General features: G+C 46.6%; 2 protein-coding genes and 1 long non-coding RNA gene across 14 annotated transcripts in view; 2 read left to right on the top strand and 1 right to left on the bottom strand.

Annotated features, from left to right (window-relative positions):
• The window catches only part of JARID2 (jumonji and AT-rich interaction domain containing 2), a 275051-nt gene extending 271412 nt beyond the window's left edge, over positions 1-3639 (top strand). For all 9 annotated transcript variants that reach the window (XM_063812119.1, XM_001169890.6, XM_063812121.1 and 6 more), the window contains one exon: positions 1688-3639. In XM_063812119.1, the coding sequence (XP_063668189.1) occupies positions 1688-1870 (183 nt within the window). In that variant the 3' untranslated portion in view covers positions 1871-3639. The remainder of the gene's footprint in view (positions 1-1687) is intronic.
• A 766-nt stretch (positions 3640-4405) lies between these two features.
• DTNBP1 (dystrobrevin binding protein 1) overlaps positions 4406-22435 on the bottom strand; it is a 143122-nt gene continuing 125092 nt past the window's right edge. For all 4 annotated transcript variants that reach the window (XM_016954939.3, XM_016954940.3, XM_001169961.7 and 1 more), the window contains 3 exons: positions 14840-14995; positions 6129-6272; positions 4406-4818 (listed from right to left, as the gene is read on the bottom strand). In XM_016954939.3, coding sequence (XP_016810428.2) covers positions 4574-4818; positions 6129-6272; positions 14840-14995 — 545 coding nt within the window. In that variant the 3' untranslated portion in view covers positions 4406-4573. The remainder of the gene's footprint in view (positions 4819-6128; positions 6273-14839; positions 14996-22435) is intronic.
• LOC129144216 (uncharacterized) lies at positions 11128-13120 on the top strand. Its single transcript, XR_008548425.2, has 3 exons — positions 11128-11325; positions 12116-12284; positions 12905-13120. It is a non-coding gene; the product is annotated as an uncharacterized LOC129144216 (long non-coding RNA).

Raw genomic sequence — 22435 nt, forward strand, 5'->3', positions numbered from 1 at the left:
GTTTTGATGAATTAGGAGCAAAGGTATTTGGAAACTGCATACTCTGTAGCGGCTGAGTAGTTCAGTAAGCATGTCTGTGCCTCTGTCCCCTGTTGAGCTGTGCATTTTTTTGTTTTTAAGACGGAGTCTCGCTCTGTCGCTAGGCTGGAGTGCAGTGGCATGATCTCGGCCCACTGCAACCTGCGCCTCCTGGGTTCCAGCGATTCTCCTGCTTCAGCTTCTGGAGTAGCTGGGATTACAGGTGCCCGCCACTACGCACCTGGCTAATTTTTCTTTTTAGTAGAGACAGGGTTTTACCATGTTGGTCAGGCTGGTCTCAAACTCCTGACCTCAGGTGATCAGCTTGCTTCAGCCTCCCAAAGTGCTGGGATTACAGGCGTGAGCCACCACACCTGGCCCATTCTTTTAAATAGGAAATTTCTACCTTGTAAACAGAGACCACTGCAAAATCTTCTCAACCTCCCAGTGTGCCCAGTACACAAATCACCCATGTCTGGGCCTGCTGACCCGGGACAGTCTGCTTTAAACACCCACCCTTGCTGGGGTGGGGGGTGCACCTAGATTGCAAATCCCTGAATTCATGGCTTGGGTTCTCATGGATGGTGAAGCTCTCTGGGGAGTTTGGAGCCATTTGTGTCTCTGGCCCTTGCAGGCTGGCTGAGCAGGGTGTTGGGCCGCCTGCCGCCGAGCCTAATGTGAGAGCACTGGTCTGGGGCAGGTGCTGCCCACCTGTCGAGCTGCACGCAGGGGAGGGAACGGTGCCCTCCTGTAACCGCACACTGCCGCTCCTCCTCACTTGTCCTTATGGTAAGGTAGCAGTAGCCGCCTAAATGGGTTTTATGGCAGCTCATCCACTTATCCTTTATCAGTGTTTATCATCAGTACCTCAAGCAGCCGTTGACTATGGTGTTATTACAGATACGTGCGGACTGCCCTGCCTTCCGAAGGCACCTTTAACTTGTGATGGGAGCCAGCTGTCACTTTCTCACCCTCATCTTGAGGGCTTTTCAGAGGACTAGAGATCAGGCCCTCAGATGTTCCATTCCATGGCTGGCTTCCTCTCCTGCCAGGCTCAGCATGGTTCCCAGCCACCCGTGGCCCAGAGAGATGCTCATAAGATGCACGTTTGCTACTCCTCCCCATGTTGTTTTTAAAAATGAGATGATTATAGGATGTACTGTGTGAAAGTTACACACACAGTTTTTGGTGCCGACAGATAAATGATTCTCTTGAGTGAATTACAAGGATATGTATAGGTTGAGAAGTGTTTGCATTTACTTGCATGGCCAGGTTCAGTGGCTGGTAGCTAAAGTGAGTCAAGTAGCTTGGGTATTTGTGTCACCAACCAGGATGTAACAAAGCCCCTGGGTCTCTTTGCTGAGTGCTCAGTGGTGGAGGCAGTGCTCTGGGCTCCCCTGCCAGCCCTGCCCTTATGAGCAGGCAAAGCATGGTGGACCAGGGTGTTGATGAGGATGAAACGGCCATGCCTGCTATGTGGCATCAGGAGGAGCTGGGAAAGGGAGACTCACTGCATCTGAGCCTCTCGGGGGTTATTTTAAAAGCTGTTGGTTGGTGTGGTGAAGGGGACCGCTGCTCTCTGCCCTAAACTTGCCCCTGCATGGCTCTCAGGGACAGAGCTCTTGTTAATACGGTATGTTAACTGTGTCTTCCTTTCACCCCCAAACAGGAACAGATTATCAGTCTGGTCAATCAGATCTGCGGCAAAGTGTCTGGTAAAAATGGCAGCATTGAGAACTGTCTCAGTAAACCCACACCAAAAAGAGGTCCCCGCAAGAGAGCGACAGTGGACGTGCCCCCCTCCCGTCTGTCAGCCTCCAGTTCATCCAAAAGTGCTTCGAGCTCATCATGAAGATGCCAACGCCCGTGGTCGATTTATATATATTTTTTTGTAATTATTATATTCTAGTTTGGAGTACTTGCTGTAGGATTCAAGCTGTCTTTGCACTAGCTCTAAAGAAGATTTTCTTCTGGTTTTAGAGAACTAATTTTGTTTTAGCATTAAACTGTTGAACTTTTTTTTGTACTTAGAAAACCTAGATACTGCAGTCAGATTTTGGAAACTGCCGTATAGTCACTGTTTTAAAAACCCCGGAGGGGCTGTATTAATTTGTATTGCCCCATGGCTGACAAAAGCCTTTTTTTTTTGTTTTGATTTTTTTTTTTTTTTTGTAACTGTTGGGGGGAAAAAGGCTTTTTAACCCATTTTTGAAGAGGGTGAAGTTTGGAGAACAAATTTAAAAACCATCAGTCATGTGAGCAGATTTTTTAGAAGGGATAGGAGACACACACGCGCACACACACACACACGAAACTTGAAATGGCTTTGCTTTGGCTGTCGTCTTCTGCCGTGTGCCAGATGAGCTTGTGATCTGGGAAGCCGGGGCACCCCCGTTTTGTTTCTCTGGGCGGTTGTGGCAGCTGAAGGCCGACGTTGTTTCCTAACCATAGGTGGAACGAGGAGACGGGAGCGAGTGGGCTCTCCACCAGCACATCACTATGCATCTGTTCCAGGAAAGAAGAAAAGCGAGCGAGGAAGACGGAAAAGACTGCCTGTCTTGGAGGGGTCACATGAGGGAGACCTGTGCCTGATTTCATTAGGAAATCCATTCTGTTATTTTTTGGTGCTGTTGGCTACTTTATCAAAAAACCCTTCAATAGCATCCTTAAGATAAAAAAAAAAAAAAAAAAGGAAAAAAAGTGATGGAAGCCGTAAGTGCTTCTTTGTCATCGACGTGCAATCTTTCTAACATTCCATCTCCATCTCACCGCTTCTTGTTTGACACCTTCACAAGTCAGCATTAATCTTTCTTTTAAAATTTGTTTCATTTATGATCATGTAGAGAGCCACTAGGAGGCCTGCAGTTATTTTTGAATGTGAAAATGCATTTGCGTTCATCTTGTCTATTTTTTCTCTTCATGTTGTAACAAAAAGGAAAAAAGAAAAAAAAATCCCATCCCTTTTGTACATATGCCTGTAAATTGTTTTAAATACTTGAGCCTTTTTCTCGGTGGGGGGTGGGGAGGGGGGTGAGAAGACAAGATGAAGAAAAGCCTTACATTTCAGTTTCTTCATCGGTTGGATTGGATGCTTACAGGGTTTTTCTTGTAACATTTATAAGTGCTGCTTACATCACTGAACAACAACAAAAAAATAATAATGGAGTAGCTGTTGCCCTTCTCCGGTTGTGTGTACAGTATGTGTGGAATAAAAAAGGGAAACTGTTTTCACAAGCTGTTCTTTGTTTCATAATTGGATTCATCAATCCCGTAGCTACCCATATTGCACTGAGCTTGCCAGTGGTGACTGCCAGGAACGTCCTATGATCCACTTTGTTGGTTGTTGTTGCAGAAGACTGAACTGTTTTGGAATATTTAACAATTACAGAAACAGTCAAGTGTTTTCCAATGTGGTTGTCCGGTTTCTATGGCCTTGCTGTGTACTTTCCCTCTTTTTGACAGTAAACTTCTGCCTATGGCTTACAGTTTGACATTTAATTTATTAGCGCTGCTCTGCACCCCTCCCTTGGGAGGGAGACTTCATGTGGTTTATTGCGAGTTTTTTGTTTACTTTTCAGGTTTGTACTACAAGGTTTAATAATAAAAACAAAGTTTTTTGGACATTTGTCTGTCTTGTGGAAGATGACTGAACGGAATGAGCTCTTTCTTTTCTCATCCACGGGCCGAGGAGTCACCCCAGCCAGGGAGCAGAGCCCCCCCCCACACCACAGTCCTGCTCCCACCTGCCACTGGGTCCCCTTCAGCCTAACCTAATGGTTTCCATGTGGCCTGCGGCCGTCCCCCTCATTTCCCATTGAGCTGCGCCCCCATGCTGAGCTTGCTTTCATGATGAGACGACACTGGGTGCATTCAGGGTGTTATGGCTGCAGACAGACAGACCCCTCATCCCGGCAGGGAGTCTGTCCCCTCTCATTGGGCTGGAGGAGTGATGGCAGGAACACATCTCCAGGGGACCAGTTTCTTTTCATAAAGAATGGAGGATTGCTTTGGGCTTGTTTCTGTTCTTTTGGGCCCAGGGGTGTGAAAAAGTAGGGGTTGGACTGGCTGGCTACTGGACTAATGATACTTACTTCTGTAATGATCAAAGGAAAACCCCAAGCTTTGCCAGAGTGGTTTGGCTACAGTCAACTCTTCTACAGGAAGTGGCATTTTCCACCTGTGAAACGGTAGGTCATTCCCTGCCTCATGCAGAACTCAGCCCTGTGGAGCCTCCACCACCTGGCCCAGGCCCTGCCCACATGCAGCCTCCCGGGGTGGCCCTCAATGACCTGCACGTCCCTTCACTCTAAGGAACCCTGAGTTACAGTGGCCTTAAGGACGTGTATTTAGAAGCCTTTGTGTACAAACTAGCTCTGTGCGCTCTCAGTTTACCGTCCTCACACTTTATTGTTAGCTGTTCTTTAAGTTTCTCACACATTATTGGCAATTATGTAAAAATCAAGAACCTCTATAAAACAACCTGGCTTTCCAGGTGGAATTCCGCATACAGCCAAAACTGGATTCCAGTGTGGCCAGACAACGCCTATGTCCCAATTTAAGAGTCGCTGTCCTCACCACCATCCGGAGTGGCCTCTCTGTCAGTGTGTGATGTGGCCAGGGCAGTGTCCACCTGAACTTCCTCCTCATCAGACTGAACAACGGGGGACTCCCCACCCTCACTGATGTCCTGGGTGGCCGAGTCGGTGCAGGTGGAGGAAGAAGAAGGTGGCTTGGCTCTTAATTCTGAGGGATTTGGAACCTGGAGGGTAATCTCATTCTGACAGGTACTGGATTCAGGCCCTGCAAAATAACGTAGGGAAGAAAAAGCCCTGTCATAAAAATACTGGAATCAGAATTGCCGCCAACAGCTGTGGAATGTGCCCGTCACGAAAGGGGTGTGTGGTTTTTGTTCCAGGCACCTGGGGCCTGCAGAACTTGGGAACTGCCCTGGAAGACACTGAGCTGAGTGATGCCAGAGGCAGCCTCAGGCCCTGCGGTGACCCTTCTGTCCCCTAAGGAGTCAGCCACCTGTGACACAGATCAAGCGCTCCTAAGGCTGTAATATGCGTGTAATAGAGGCCCAAAGGCAAGTGCTGCATATCTTTGAGGAGCAGTCCTTGTAACCTTGATAATCTAGATTTCTTTTTTTTTTTTTTACCCTTTGCAGTAATTCAGAGACACCACTGCTGAGAAAGTCGGAATTACTGGCCTTTCAGCAGTTCTCCAAGTTTATGGAACTAAATAGGCTCTTCAAGGAATCAAAATTCTATATGCAGGTGTCACTGTTTCTAAATCTTTCCTTGACTCTGGGTGAGGGTTCACTCTGGTCTCCAGTTATTCTGGCCTTCTCAGGATGAGGGCAAATGCACCCAAGCCCCTTCTCTTCTCCAGGATGACACCATTCTGACAGATTGCCAGGAGAAGTGGGTGAGAAGTTTAGAGGAAGCTGAAACCGTGGTAATGGTAGAACCTTCTAGGGATGGCTGAGGTGCTGCTGGGATGACTGAGCTTTGCCTTGACCCAGCCAGAAGAACTGGTCTGAAATTTGAAATGCTCCAAGCCCAGGTACAGGTCTGGCACCTCAGTCCATATTTGCTGCATGAATGTGAAACAAAATTTTGTGAAGGGATGAAAGGAACTGAAGTGCAACTAAGTTTACAACACAGGCCAAGAGCTGAACACACACCATGGCTTTGCCCATGGCAGGCACGCCCCTAAATGCCTGTCGCACGAAGAGGGAAGAGTTTCCCGTGAGCCCCGCAGGAGAGCCCGCACCTCCCTGCAAACGCCGCCAGTCCTTAACCACAAGGAGCAGACTCAAATGGACTTCTGGGTGGTAAAGGAGGGAAAACAAACAAGAAAGCTCTCAACTCACCAAAGTTACCGGAGTGGAGCATGTCAAATCTTTGAGAAGAATTCATGACGGAACCACACCACTGTTGTAGCTGCCACACAGCCGTGTGGAACCGTGGGGTTAGGGAGCCAGGAGCTGGCTGTGAGCTTGGGGGTTTATGCGTAAGTGACTGGCAGATGGTTCTCACGTCTCCCCTTTGGAGGGGAGTGGCATCGATACTGCCCCGATTCAGCTAATGCAAGTTTGTCAACCCTACCTAAGGCGGGGGACAGCACAGTGTTCTCTTCTCCTCCAGAGTTCAGGAAGACGTCCAGGGCCTCCTGGTCAGATATGTCCATCAGGTCCATCTGCTCCAGCATGTCCACGTTCACTTCCATGGATGACATGCTGCCTATGGGCTCTGCGGATAGATCAACACGAGAAAGGACACGCTGTCTTTAATATAACTTTAAAAGGTGAACTTCCATTGGCATTAGGCTAACTACATTGCATTTCCTAAGCTTCCTTCAAAATGGAATTTGAAGCAACGTATTAGTAGATGACATATGCCAGTCTGGCACTTTAAATGCATCCTAAATCACCCTTGGCAACTATTATTACCTTTTACACTTTCCTTAATCTGTTCATCCCCAGCCCTTTGGGACGCTGAAGACTAATCTCTGCATTAAGTGAGTCCCGGCTGTTTGGAGTAGGACGCTCAGCCTGTCTCAAAGAGGCCAACATTCCTGCAGCAACAGTTAGCGACCTTCCTCCCTGCCAGCCACAGCTCTGCTTCCTGCCTACAGTTGCCCTGAACCTTCCCGGCAGGCACACTCCTCTAATTGCAAGTGGAGTTTCCACTGGCCTTGGAACATTTCTCGGGCCTAACGGCAGAAGGGGTTTGACCATCTGTAAGCTGTAAGAGCTCCCTGCAGTGGAAGCACAGACTAGGAGAAAACAAAACCCAGCCCGCCAGCAGACGGTGACCCCATGAAACAGCACATGCCTAGTTGGCCTCTGCCCGGGCACTGAGCACGGGATGCCCCACAGGTCTTTACTCATAGGCAAACGACCTCTATGGTCCAGAAAACCACAAGCCACATAAGTTATCCTAGCCATGGGGAATGCCTGGCAGAAGCAAATGCAAATTATTTCTGGAAGGACTCTCCCTTAACCTTGGTTTATACAAAGTCAATCCCAACCCAATCTGGCATTTGTAACACACATGAAATGAGCCACTCCGAGTGAAGGGCAGCAGAAACAAACATCATCCTCGCTGAAGAATACGAGATGGCTGTTCATACACCACGGTCACAGGAAAGGTGAAGTCAAAAACAAGGTGTCAAAAATAAGGACAGACATTTGAAAGCCAAATAATGACTAGGTAGAAGAGACTGAAATCTCAAACTCGGGGCACAGTCACAGCCCAACAGAAAATTAATAAACTAGAAGGCAGGATGAGTAAATCTGCCATAATGCAGCATAGAAGAACAAAGAAAGGAAATACAAGAGAGCGTAAAAGGTACGAAAGATGCAGAAGCGTAGCATCTGGTCACATTTCCCCAAAGCCAAGAAGGGGAGATAACTCTATTCAAAGAAGCTGATGATTTTCCTGAATCGATGAAAGACCTCAGGACCCAGATTTAAAAAACAAAACATTCCAAGCGAGATCAAAGCAATCCTCACCTACACCAATTGCTTTGAAATTGAAGAACATCAAAAGACAAAGGCTCTCTAAAAGGCAGCCAGAGAGAGAGGGCAGGCTAAGAAAGAGAAGGAAATAATTAGGATGACAGGCAACTTATGAACAACAATAATAAAAGCCAGAAGACTGTGGAGTAAGTTCAAAGAGGAGAGAGAAATGTCATCTCTAAAATGGTGTAACATTAGGTATCGTTTAAGATCCAGGAGAAAAGCAGAGACCAAGAAGAAACACGTCATTATGAGCCTGCTCTCGCTAGAGGCATAGTGAAGGAAGGGCTGAGTGCAAGAAAGCATGTTAAGCAAAGAGACGTGTGAGTGTGTGAGTTAATGTAAAACCTGGAATGGAACAGTCATAACGAGGAGTCACCAAGGCCAAATTACCCTCCTGAACAAAGACACGGGGGTGGAGAGGAGGGTGCTTAGAGCCACAGCGACATGAGATTGCGGCTTCATCTGGGAGGAAAGTGAGTCTCATTATCTTCAGGCTCAGAAAATCACTAAAGTTCAGCACTTGAATGAGAGGTAAGAGTAATTCCTATTTTTAGTTGGGGAAAAGTGTTATGGTTTAGATGGTCCCATGCTTGGCAGCATCATCCTCGCCAACTGAGCCAGCCTGCTCTGCCTCGGACTTGGCCAGGGGTTGAGCCCAGCCGCACAGGGACAGCAGTTCGCTGGGCTGGATCTTCAAGGCTGAGTGGTCAGGGGAATTTGAAGGCATGCTGGTCAGGCTTGTTCTTTTTTGGGGCACGCTTCTGAGGGTTTCCCTTCTGACCCACGGAAGCCTTTCGCCAAGTCCTGTCTTTTAGATCGTGGCTTCTGACTTCAGTTTTGAAAGTTTGTCTGTGCCATCTTCTTGAAAAGGGCAGGAGTATAACTTAAAAAAGGAGAGAAAAAACTGGACTAAGAAGCATAGGAAAAGCTTTCAGGAAAATTCTGTAGCAACAAATAAGATGGTAATGGGTGTGTCAGTGATCACAGGAAACGTCAATGAGCCAAACTTGTCAGTTAAGAGATTATACAACTGAACTAAAATAAAATCTAGCTACCTTCTGTTTACAGGAGACAAATATGGAGACACAGAAACATGCAAATGTTTCTTAAAAAATGAAAAGATATAATGAGGAAACAAATAAGAAGAAAGCTGATACAGCTATATTAATATCAAAATAGATTTTAATGGGAAACAAAAGTAATACTGGGATAAAGAGTAGTACTTAATGACTTTTAAATGGTTCAATTCACCAGGAAGATAATCTAAAACTTCTATTTTTGGTTACGTTTTTAAAGTAAAAATATGGCAGAATGACAATGAAAACATAATATCCATAATCTTGGGGGCATGTCACTATACCTATTTGATGACTGACATCAGCAGTCCCAAAGTTAGTAAGAGAAATCGAAATCCCATTCTCCAATCACAATGAAATTTAGTTAGAAATTGGTAATCGCTAGGAAAACTTTCACACATCTAATTATTTTTAAAAAACATTTATAAACAGTTCACAAATCAAATATGAAATGCTAATGATAAAATTTACCCAGAAATTATGAATGTCAAAATTTGTAGGATTCAGCTAAAATGGTACCCCTGCAAGAAATCCATAGCTTTGAATGCCTTACTAGAGAGGAACGCTGAAAATCAAGCCTGAATATTCAACTTGGGTTAGAAAAAAACAATCGCCCAAAGAAAGCGAAACTGAAGAGAAGTTAATGAAACAGTAGAAAGAACAAAGAAGCTGGTTCTTTAGGGGAAAAAAGCTTAAAAATGGTTATGTTCTGGGTAAGACTCATCGTAAATAGAGATGAAAGGAATAAAAGGCACATGAACAATTTTAAACATGCAAAAGCAAGCCTAACCAGGAACACAGCTAAGGGGGAGACACACACCATGGACAACGTTATGCTGACATATCTGGCAACTAAAGACAATTCCATGGAAAACTTGCCAAAATTAACGAGAAATAGTAAATCTCTGTAACTATCAGAAAAAAAGAATAGGTAACTCTTCAAATAGAGTAGTCACTGGTAACAGCATTGGAGGCAAGTTCTACTCAACACTCAGGAATGCATGAGACACGTGCACTTGCAGAAAGATCCAATACCACTAAGAGGTCCAGTGTGTCTCCGTGCAGAAACTTACTGCAATTCCGCTCAAACCGTAGACAAGGTTCGTCAACAAACTTGAAACTGTAACATTTATACCAAAGGACAAGACCCCAAGAAGAGTCATGGCAACTATGAAGAAAATAAATGCACACAGATGTGCAGGGCAGGTCAGGAATGGCTCCAGCAGACTCAAGCTTCACTAGAAAACATTTTCTCAGCTCCAGCACTCCTGACACTTTGTGCCAGATCGTTCTTGGTTGTGGGGTGTCCTGGGTAGTGTGGGGTGTTTAACTGCATCCCTGGCCTCTGCCCACTAGATGCCAATAGCACACCCTTACCCCAGGCACGACAACCAAAATGGGTCTCCAGACATTGCCAAATGTCCCCTTGGGGGCAAAAGTGTCCCCAGCTGAGAACCAACACTTGATGACTAAGTAGACTACAGTATGGTTTTGGCTCAGGGACGGGCGGCAGAAGAATGGAGCCGAAAAGAGAGGCTTGAAGATTCCTGAATATACAGAAACTGCCAAAGGTGTCGTTTCATTCCAACAGATTAGCAAAAATCTAAAAATCTGATGCTACCGAGTGCCGGCGAAGATGTAATCAGAATGTGCATATATGGCTGAGGAGACTATAAACTGATGCAAATGTTTTGGCAAGAAATTTGACAGCATCTAGTGAAATGAAAGACAGCCATGTCATTGTGACCAGTAATTCCTCTCCTAGTTATATACCCTAAAGAAATGGTTTCCAAAGTGTGGTCCCCTCAGCATCACCTGGTAACTTGGTTATAATGCAAATCCTCAGGCCCCACCTCACACCTGCAGTGGGCCCAGGAATCCATGTTTGAACAGCCCTCCAGGGGACTGTGGGACTGCTCAAGCCTGAGAACAGCTGGTCTTAAAGCAACTCTTACGTATATGTACAGAGAGAGAAATTATAGGAATGTCCAAGGCCGGGTGTGGTGGCTCACGCCTGTAATCCCAGCACTCTGGGAGGCCCAGGTGGGAGGATCACTTGGGCCAAGGAGTTCGAGACCAGCCTGGGCCACATAGTGAGACCCTGTCTCTCCAAAAAAATAAAAAATTAGCCCAGCATGGTGTTGCACACCTGTCGTCCCAGCTACTCGGGAGTCTGAGGTGGGAGAACCACTTGAACCCAGGAGTTCCAGACTGCAATGAGCTATGACCACGCCACTGCACTCTAGCCTGGGTGACAGTGAGACTCCATCCTAAAACAAACAAAAGTCCATGCCAGCATTGTTTTTATTAAATAAGAAAACTGGAAACACCCATCAATACATCAATGAATAAATTACATTTATTCAATGGAAATAAATATTTAAGGATGGAAATCAAATTAGAGGTGAATATATCAGTATGGATGATTCTCAAAATCACAGCACTTAGGTGCACTGCTGCCTGTTAATTCTATCTTTTCTAACTTGATTGTAATTTTATCGTTAGCCCCAAACCTCGTTCTCTTCCCAGGGCACTGGGTCCACGCTGGAGCATCCCAGAGCTGATCAATCCCTCTGGAAGCAGGGACACCCCTGGCTCCATAGGATTCCATTTTGCTGAACTACTGGTTCAGAAACACAAGAGCCTGAAATCTATGGGAACACAGAGCCAGAAAACCCAGGCACAGACCAGGACATCTCCAAGGTGATTTATTAATAAGTAACTGCAGGATATCCTGACACTCAGCAATAAAATCAAAGCAATAAAAATGCTTTTCTAAGAAAATGGCAGTCATGTCAGGCAGAAGATCAAACCTGGGCTAGGGTCTTACAAAACATCTAATTATATCCTAACGGCATGGAGAGGCCTGCGGGGCATGTGGTGGGGCCCAGGCCCCCTCTGCTGCTCAGCCCTCCTGGCACCGCCTTCAGTCCTCAAGCCTGAGAGCCTCTGTGCTTGGGGGGCCACCTGGCCTCAGCACCATCCAAGTGGGCACATATGTGCCTTCACCCCTTCCTCTGATGATTCTCTGGATAAAACTTTCCATGGCCTTGTCTTAATTAAGAAATGATGCTTCTGAAAGTGAAATTCCAACTGCTATTTCTGATTTAGTGGAATGAGTCCAAAACACCATGTTTGCTGTAGAGTTTTTAAAATTTTGATTGATTCTCCTAAATTAATACTAATCCTTGGAGATGAAGATTCCTCCCTAAGAAAGGTGCTGTGGCTCGTCAGGCTGGGAAGTCTGAGCCGGCTCTGCACAGACGTGCGATGAGATGCCCGATTCCCGTGTGTGGCTGTCTCTCAGCTCTAGCTCAAGAGAAAGCTAAAAAGCCCAGGGCCGCCAATTTTCTTCTTCAAAGCTTTCAAAACCATATATTGGCGACATGTGCCTGATTTTTACCTTAAAAAAATGAGCCCAGCATTTTCTTGAAACTTAATCTTTGAGATACTCAAAACCACAAAAATTTAACCACTTCATATTTCCTTGCAGGTATTTCCAGCAGGTATCTGCTAGACGCGTTCTCTCTGCCAGCCCGCTGCCTTGCTAGCTGTGGAGCAACTGCAGTACGTGCCCGTCCCTGTCACCAGGGGCTGGCCATCAACAGAAGCTGCTCCTTCCAAGCCGGCCACGCGTCTACTACTTCATCATCCTCTCGGGGGTGCGTCCACAGCTCTCCCTACAATGGGAGCTTCCTGAGAGGCACTTTCATTTCTCTGTGCTTCCTCTGGGCTCACCAGCAAGTGCTAAACTGAAGGAAGATAGAGTTAAATTGTTTAGCAATCAGAGTTTCTATGACTGTCCATCATCACTGCATCTCTTCTATGACATGAGACATTGGTGCGATGTGTCATTATGTTCAAATGTGTGGGTCAGCCAGGGTGTATCTGTATGGACTGAATGTGTCCCCATAAAATTTGTATGTTGAAGCCCTAACCCCCAATATGAGGATATTTGGAGCTGGGGCCTTTGGGAGGTAATTAAGTTAGATGAGGTCAGATGGACATGGCCCCTGTGGTTGAGATTAGCCCTAATACCAAGAGATAGCAGAGAGGTCCACCCTACTGTTGGCCACGTGCACACATAGGGAGAAGGGGGCCGTCTATAAGCAAGGAAGAGAGCCCTCATCAGAAACCGATCACGCCAGCATGCTGATCTTGGATCTGAGGCCTCCAGAACTGAGGGAAAATAAATGTCTGCTGTTGAAGTCACCCAGTCCATATTGTTTTGTTATGGCAGCTGGGATAAGACAGTGTCCTTCTCGGTTTCTACCCATAACAGGATAAAAATCCCTGGAGCAAACCCTCTCCTTCCACCCAAAGGAGCCATGGGAAGCCACTCTCTACAATTTGCAGCAAACATGGAAGCACCAGAATCCTGCACGTATGCTCGGAGGAAACGCACAGAGGACAAATGCAGGGTCGCAGGATACAAGAATGGCAAAGGCTGACTCCAGAGAACGTTGTTAAGCTTCAAATCTATACTGTGCATTGGAAGGTAAACAAGCATCATCCACACAACTAACTGACTGCATTCACCAGCACACTCTGAAGTCTTCAGCTACTGCTATTAATCTATTTTTCTCAACATTATTTTCTTTCCTCATTCTTGGATTTCTTTTTATTTATGTATTTATTTTTTGAGATGGAGTCTTGCTCTGTCGCCAGGCTGGAGTGCAGTGGCGCGATCTCAGCTCACTGCAACCTCTGCCTCCCGGGTTCAAGTGATTCTCCTGCCTCAGCCTCCTGAGTAGCTGGGACTACAGGCACATGTCACCACGCCCAGCTAATTTTTGTATTTTCAGTAGAGACGAGGTTTCACCATGTTGGCCAGGATGGTCTCCATCTCTTGACCTCGTGATCCACCCACTTCGGCCTCCCAAAGTGCTGGGATTATAGGCGTATGCCACTGCGCCTGGCCTCATTCTTGGATTTCTTTAACCTCTCCTTGGAGGGGACACAGAACTGGATGACAAGGAAGAAACACTCCTGGGAGATGTGGTTGGGGGCAGGATAGAGAGAACAAAGGCCAGGGCCAGGCAAGCCTGGGGAAAAGATGAAGGCTGAGATTTGGGGGGTGAGGGAGGTGTCCAGAAGATGATGAGACGTTCAGGAGAATGGGAGGGCAGGAAAACAGGGCAAGGTTTGGACGGGTCTCCCCACTGCCGGGGGTCTGGTACTGCCCGTGCAGCGCAGGCTGGAGGGAAAATGTAAGCTGCCCAGCGCTGCTGCCCTGCCCACCCCTGCTGCACCTCTGAGTCACTCAGTTCTTCCAAAGGAAAAGCTGGGAAGAAGGAGTTCGGTGTATGGACTTCTAATCAGCTTGTTCCTTACAGCACTATTTACTGAGGGAAAGATTTTAAATGTTCAGCTAGGAAAACTGGTGGAATATATTAGGATACATCATGGCAAAAAGATGCAGCCTTTGACACACAACCTCTTAGAGTATTTTTAACAACAGGCAGAAAGAGCCCTATGTAACATGAAGAAAAGTTAGAGACAAAGCCCTATATATGTACGGTCCAGTCAGATACCAATTAGATAAGCAGACTCGACAGAGACTAGAAAGAACACACGAAAAGCAGTAACAGGGACTACTCTGTACTGGAGAATTAAGGGCTATTTTTCTTTTTTTCCATTTTGGTAATTTTGCAGGTTTTCTAGAAGCATAATTTGTGTTTGTAATCTTTTTTTTTTTGAGACAGTCTCACTCTGCCACCTAGGCCGGAGTGCAGTGGTGCGATCTCGGCTCATGGCAACCTCCGCCTCCCGGGTTCAAGTGATTCCCGTGCTTCAGCCTCCTGAGTAGCTGGGATTACAGACACGCGCCACCACGGCCGGCTAATTTTTGTATTTTAGTAGAGATGAGGTTTCACCATGTTGGCCAGGTTGGTCTCAAACTCCTGACCTCGGGTGATCTGCCTGCCTTGGCCTGCCAAACTGCTGGGATTACAGGCGTGAGCCACCACGCCTGGCTGTATCTGTAATCTTTAGAGGTATTAAACAAATATATCTTCAACTAAAGCTTAGACTGATAGAAGAGGCAAAAGCAGGGCAAGAGAGAGGTGGCCCGACGCACACATTTTGGTTGCTGGGGTCTCATAAAAGAACAGAACTTCTGAGGACTCTGCCCCATGCCCTGCTCTGGGGAGAGGGGTCCATCGCCACCCCGCACAGCCGGTGAGTCCCCACACCAGCAGCCCCAGCCCCCACTCGCCTCGCCGCTCCGCAATCTGCAGGTAGCCAGTGGACAGGTACTGCTCCATGTCCTGCTGGAAGGCTTCCTCAAAAAACTTCTGCCGCTCCTTCAGCTTCATTTGCTGTGTGTGCTCCATTTCCAGGACCTTCTGGGCGTGCTCTGCATCTAGTTCAGCTGAGGAAACAGAATAACTGGGGTTAGGGTTTGAAAAGGGACTGAGAGAGGAAATGGGTATAAACAGCTGCTCGCATCCACCCTCCAAGTGGATGGAGTCATGCCGCGTTTACAGACTGGGCTGGTGCCCCGACTGCGTGTACAGCTGGCCTCCTTGTCCCCCGATCTGCTGCACTTCTTCCCCCTACCTGGGCGGTCAGGGTCAGGCCCTTCGTTCCACACCTTTGCATGTGCTGTTCCCTTTGCTGGAACCACCTTCCCACCCGCATCGCCCATTCATCAGTCACAAACAGCTGTTCACCTTCCAAGACCAGCTTCTCAGGTCGTCCTTCTACTAACTCCAGTGGAGTCTGCTGCTCCATCCAGATGTTTCCACATCCCTGTGTTTAGACTTTTGCAGCTGACTTACAAAAATTGCAGTGCAATTGCTAAGGATTTGGAGTCCCTGCAAGACTGTGACCATATATGACTCATTTCAACATGCTGTCACTCAGCTCAGAGCCTGGCACACAGTAAGCTCTCAAGGTATGTTTGTTAAAAGTATGTAACAGTAGAATACTATTCACCCTTAAAAAGGACGGAAATTCTGACACACGCTGTAACTTGGATGAACCTGGAGCACATATGCTAAGTGCAGTAAGCCAGAGTCACGAAAAGGCAAATGCTGTGTGCTTCCAGCCAGTCACGAAAAGGCAAATGCTGTGTGCTTCCACTCATATGAGGTACCTAGAGCAGTCAGATGGATGGAGACACGAAGTGTGCTCTCAGGGCTGGGGAGAGGGCGTGGGAGCTTAGTGGTTAATGGGTACAGATTTTCAGTTTTACAAGACGAAAGACATCTGGAAATGGATGGTAGTGATGGATGCACAGCATGAATATATTTAATACCACTCAGCTGGACACTTATGAATTCTATGTACACATAAAATGGTAAATTTTATGTGTATTTTACCACAGTAAAAAGTTGGGAACAGGGCCGGGCGCGGTGGCTCACGCCTGTAATCCCAGCACTTTGGGAGGCCGAGGCAGGCGGATCACCTGAGGTAAGGAGTTCAAGACCAGCCTGGCCAATATGGTAAAACCCCATCTCTACTAAAAATACAAAAATTAGCCAGGCATGGTGGCAGGCGCCTGTATTCCCAGCTACTCAGGAGACTGAGACAGGAGAATCACTTGAACCCAGGAGGCAGAGGTTGCAGTGAGCCAAGATCGTGCCACTGCACTCCAGCCTGGGAGACAGAGCGAGACTCTGTCTCAAAAAAAAAAAAAAAAAAAGGTTGGGAACAAAAAAAGTAAGTATGTAGCCATCATGGTGTATTACAAAGTGCTTAATCTTGGCTTTTTAGTGTTTACTGACCACACAACCTAATCAGTTAACCTTCTCATCTGAAAATGTGGGATAGAAATATTAACCCAATATTGATATGAAACATATGAAAGGATGTGAAATAATTTTATAATTTAAGGGACCAGTGACCCTTCAAGGTAAGCCTTAGTAATATACAAGGCAAGAACACTAATATAATTAACCTTCACCTGGTCATTCAAGCAAGAACCCCAAATCTCCCAGCTATAAACACTTTCCAGTAGTTTAACTTTTCCTCAAGGCACGTGATATGGTTTAGCTCTGTGTTCCCACCCAAATCTCATATCGAATTGTAATTCTCACATGTCAGGGGAGGGAAGTGATTGGGTCATGGGGGCAGTCTCCCCCATGCTGTTCTCGTGATAGTGAGTAGTTCTCACTAGATCTGATGGTTGTGTAAGTGTCTGACAGTTCCTCCTTCACATGCTCATACTCTCCACCTTGTGAAGGAGCCTGCTTCCCCTTCTGCCATGATCGTAAGTTTCCTGAGGCCTCCCCAGCCATGCAGAGCTGTGGGTCAATTAAACCTCCTTTGTTTATAAATTACCTATTTTTTTTGAGACAGAGTCTTACTCTGTTCCCCAAGCTGAAGTGCAGTGACAGTGGTGCGATCTCAGTTCACTGCAACCTCTGCCTCCTGGGTTCAAGCAATTATTGTGCCTCAGCCTCCCAAGTAGCTGGGATTACAGGAGCACGCCACTATGCCCAGCTAATTTTTTGCATTTTTAGTAGAGATCGAGTTTTACCATGTTGGTCAGGCTGGTCTCAAACTCCTACCTCAAGTGATCTGCCTGCCTCGGCCTCCCAAAGTGCTGGAATTACAGGTGTGAGCAACCTCACCCGGCCTCAGGTATTTCTTTATAGCAGTGTGAATATTGACTAATGCAGCAAATTGGTACTGGAGAGAGTGGGGTATTGATATAAAGATACTTGAAAATGTGGAAGGGACTTTGGAACTGGGTTACGGGTAGAGGTTGGAACAGTCTGGAGGGCTCAGAAAAAGACAGGAAGATATGGGAAACTTTGGAACCTCCTAGAGACTTGTGGAATGGTTTCAACCAAAATGCTGATAGTGATGTGAACAATGAAGTCCAGACTGAGGTGGTCTCAGATGGAGATGAGGAACTTATTGGGAACTGGAGTAAAGGTCACTCATGCTATGCTTTAGCAGACTGGTGGCATTTTGCCGTGCCTTTGAGATCTGTGGAACCTTGAACTTGAGAGCAATGATTAAGGGTATCTGGTGGAAGAAATTTCTAAGCAGCAAAGCATTCAAGACATGACCTGGATTATTCTGAAAGCTTTCAGTTTTATGTGTTCACAAGGAGATGGTTTGAACTTGGAGCTTATGTTTACAAGAAAAGCAAAACATAAAAGTTTAGAAAATCTGTAGCCTGACAATGTGACAGAAAAGAAAAACCCATTTTCTGGGGAGAAATTCAAGCCAGCTGCAGAAATTTGCATAAGTAATAAGGAGTTGAATGTTAAGTGCCAAGACAATGGGGAAAATGTCTCCCGGGCATGTCAGAGATTTTGGCAGCAGCCTCTCCCATCACAGGCCCTGAGGCCTAGGAGGAAAAATAGTTTTGTGGGCCAGGCCCAGGGGCCAGCTGCTCTGTGCAGCCTTGGGACATGGCACCCTGCATTCCAGCCACTCTAACTACAGCCGTGGCTAAAAGGGGCCAAGGTACAGCTTGGGCTATTGCTTCAGAGGGTGCAAGCCACAAGCCTTGGCAGCTTCCACATGCTGTTAGGCCTGCGGGTGCATGGAAGTCAAGAATTGAGGTTTGGAAACCTTGGCCTAGATCTCCCAGGATGTATGGAAATGCCTAGATGTCCAGGCAAAAGTCTGCTGCAGGGACAGAGCCCTCATGGAGATCTCTATTAGGGCAGTGCAAATGGTAAATGTGGGGTTGCTGGCCCACCACCCCCACAGAGTCCCCACTGGGGCACTGCCTAGTGGAGCTGTGAGAAGAGGGCCACTGCCCTCCAGAGCCCAGAATGGTAGATCCACTGACAGCTTGCACCATGAATCTGGAAAAGATGCAGGCATTCAATGCCAACCCATGAAGGAGCTGCCCAAGGCCAAGGGAGCCACCCCTGTAACCTGGAAGTAAGGCATGAAGTCAGAGGAGATTATTTTGGAGCTTTAAGATTTAATGACTGCCCTGCTGGATTTCAGACTTGCTTGGGGCCTGTAGACCCTTTGTTTTGGCCAATTTCTCCCATTTGGAATGGGAACATTGATCCAATGCCTGTACACCCATTGTATCTTGGAAGTAACTAACTTGCTTTTGACTTTATGGGCTCCTAGGCTAGACATTTGCCTTGTGTCACATGAGACTTTGGACTTAAGACTTTTGGCTTAGGCCGGGCGCGGTGGCTCACGCCTGTAATCCCAACACTTTGGGAGACCAAGGCGGACAGATCACGAGGTCAGGAGTTCAAGACCAGCCTGACTAACATGGTGAAACCCCGTCTCTACTAAAAATACAAAAAAAATTAGCTGGGCATGGTGGTGCATGCCTGTAATCCCAGCTACTTGGGAGGCTGAGGCAGGAGAATTGCTCGAACCAGGACCCAGGAGGCAGAGGTTGCAGTGAGCCAAGATCACGCCACTGCACTCCAGCCTGGGCGACAGTGCGAGACTGCATCTCAAAAAAAAAAAAAAATACGACTTTTGGGTTAATGCTGGAATGAGTTAAGACTTTGGGAGACTGTTGGGAAGGCATGATTGGTTTTGAATGTGAAAAGACATAAGATTTGGGAGGGGCCTGGGGCAGAATAATATAGTTTGGCTCTGTGTCCCCACCCAAATCTCATCTCAAATTGTAATTCCTACGCTGAGGAAGGGAGTAATTGGATCATGGAGGCAGTTTCGCCCATGCTGTTCCTGTGATAGTGACTAGTCCTCACAAGATCTGACGGTTTTGTGTTTGACCCATGTTTCGCCCATGCTGTTCCTTCCCACGCTCACACTCTCTCCTGCTGCCTTGTGAAGAAGGTGACTGCTTCCCCTTCTGCCATGATTGTAACTTTGCTGAGGCCTCCCCAGCTATGCAGAACTGTGAGTCAATTAAACCTCCTTTGTTTATAAATTACCCCTCTCAGCTATTTCTTTATAGCTGTGTGAAAATGGACTCATACAGCATGTACAGAGAATACAAAAAATGAAATCAGGGTCAGACATTTACCATTTTTGACCTGGTACATGGGTAAAGGGTTACTTCTAAACTTGCTTTTAGATCTTAAATCCTTTGTACTTCACAGGGGTGCAGGGAGAATCCTGAGGTGGCTCTGAGACCTGCTCCCTGGTGTACCTGCCCTGCACTCCCTAGGCCTGGGGCTGGGATGGATTTTACCCTGTGCCTAGGTGATGTCCATGGCACAGCTGACTCCTTAAAGGGGGAACATCTGGGTGAGCCTGGCCTAGCTAGGCTTGTGAAGGGCATTGGGCCTTCTTGGAGAAAGATGTGAAGCGTGACAGGGATTTGACACAGGGCCATTATCTGTTGCTGGGGTGGAGGATGGAGGGGGCCACGTGGAAAGGAATGTGGGTAGCATCCTGGGGCTGAGAGCAGCCCCGGGCTGACAGCAGGTGAAAGAAAAGGGGCCTCCATCCCACAATCACTAGGCGCCTGAACTCTGGCAATGACCTGAAGGGCCCTCACACAGATTCTTCTCCAGTGCCTCCAGAAAAAAACGCAGCTCTGCGACCCCTGATCTCAGCCTCATGGAATACTGGGCAGAGAACCCAGTCACACCTTGCCTACACTTCTGCCCTACAAACTGGAAGCTGATAAATTTGTTTCATTTTAAACTGTTATGTTTGTGGTTATCTATTACACAGCAATATGGGCTTATTCCAAACAGGCTGTATGAATTCAGGTCCCTGACCAAATTTGGTTGACTGTAAAAATGAAAAAGGACAACCTGAGTGCCTTAACTTACGTAAATATTTCCTAACTCCTACCCTGTGTCTGTGGCAGACACCCTGCTCCGCTGAGTTTGGGTGCTATTACTCCGGAAAATCTAGTCATCTGCAGAAACCATTTCAGCTACCTTCTGTCCTGGGATACACTGTAACAAACCATTTCACCCAAGGCATTGTTTCCTCTGGTTCAGCTCAGGGGAGTATCAACATCTTAGGGGTGTTATCAAGATTGTTAACAAAACAAACGCAGCAGCTCTTACCATGGACAATGGTGAATGAGGTCCGTTATCTGCCTTAGTCCCTGCCCACCCCCACATTCCCAGCACCACACTCTCAACTCCGGAGTCCAGCAAGCTGGTATGCATGGCAGACCTTAAAACCCAGTGATGGAGTTTATCATCTCAAATCAGGTACAGTGTCTAATACTTAGAATACTGTGGGCTTTCTTCTTATATTCTGATCTACATACATGCAAGAAACACAAACTAATGCTAACCAAAGCAACACAGGAAAAGTAAATATTCCTAATTAGCATGTAATCACATGTATAATATTTCCTCTGTGCATTCTGCTCATACTGTTGCCAGTACTGGGTGCCTTCTCTCCATTTCCCGCTACCCTCATCCCACATGTGTTTACGTGGAGACGGTCTGCCACAGTGGGAAGAGTTTCTTGTGCTCACAGGTTTTGGGCTGGGCCCAACTCAGGTCCTACACTCCTAGCGCCTCCTGGCACAGCCCTCTGGTCTACCTCTACGTTCAGCTACAGCTATGGAAGCCAGTTCTGTGTGCGCTCATTGGGAAGCACAGAGGGTCCCACCTCACAGCCATGCCTGTGTGGCTGTTTTTCTGGTCAGAGTATTCTCTGAATCTCAGGGAACCTAGCCAGCACAGCCCAGTTTTGTGGAATTAAGGCAGTTCTCAACCAACATGTGACAGAGGTCAGTGTCTCAGGACCCTGGTCTAACATCCTTTGGGTGGACGATTCTAGGAGGCGTTCTCAACACTTCTCAGAGATCCTGGTACGATGGCACATCCTCACTGGCTTTAGCAGCTTCCTGCTTTTAGCTTCTTTTCCTCGCTGTCTCACTTTCCCTGTCCCTCGCTCCTGCTTCTTGGAATCGCCTCCCAAAGGACCTGCAGCTAAATCCTCTTCAGGATTTAGTCTCAGGCTCTTTTTCCACATAACTGATTTCACCAGAGTTGCAACTTCTCCTCCATACAAGTGCGGTAAAAACACCTATTTTGTAAGGTTGTTGGCAGGATTAAATGAGGTAGCAAATATGAATCACCAAGCATACAATGTTGGCCAATAGCTGGCAGCTAATATTAACACCAGCATTATTTAAACAACAGCCTCTTGAAGAGGGAGCAACACCAAATATTACCAAGAACCAGGACTCACTATGCACTGAAAATCACCTGCTCTGGGCCCCACTCAGATGCTTAAGAATTAGTTACCTTTCAGTACTCTTAATAAATCTGCAAGGAATTTAGAGTGTACTCATAAGAAAAAAAAAATGAACTGAAGAGGATGTCTTTTCACTTCAGTTGTCAACATATCTGTTCAAATGATTCATGGCTGCCAAGTGCATTAGAATAAGTCAACCCTAAAATACATTAAGTATGCTTCAACTGCTTCAAAGTTCAGCTAATCTTCTTTTGAAAAATAATTCCAGAATAGGCAGCTCAAAACCAAAGATCAATGCAGAAATCATCAAAGGGGTTTTAATTAAAGAATATCTTGTTTTAACTGAATTAAGATTTTCTGTAGATATATAACATAAAAAACATTTTTCTCAAGACTACTTCTGCTTTAAAAGTTTGATTCTCTCGTGTTGCTGAATTATTGGCCCTTCAGTTTATCTCAGTTTTTTCTACATCAGAATGAAATCCAATCATGTCTCGACCTTCACAAGGGAGGAGGGGTTAGATTAGGAAACTTAAAATGACTTTTTTCTTTTTTGACATGGAATCTTGCTCTGTCGCCCAGGCTGGAGTGCAGTGGTGCGATCTCGGCTCACTGCAAGCTCTGCCTCCCGGGTTCACGCCATTCTCCTGCCTCAGCCTCCCCAGTAGCTGGGACTACAGGTGCATGCTGCCACTGCCAGCTAATTTTTTTGTATTTTTAGTAGAGACAG

The sequence above is a fragment of the Pan troglodytes genome, chromosome 5, assembly GCF_028858775.2.
Source record: "Pan troglodytes isolate AG18354 chromosome 5, NHGRI_mPanTro3-v2.0_pri, whole genome shotgun sequence".
Taxonomy (NCBI): domain Eukaryota; kingdom Metazoa; phylum Chordata; class Mammalia; order Primates; family Hominidae; genus Pan; species Pan troglodytes.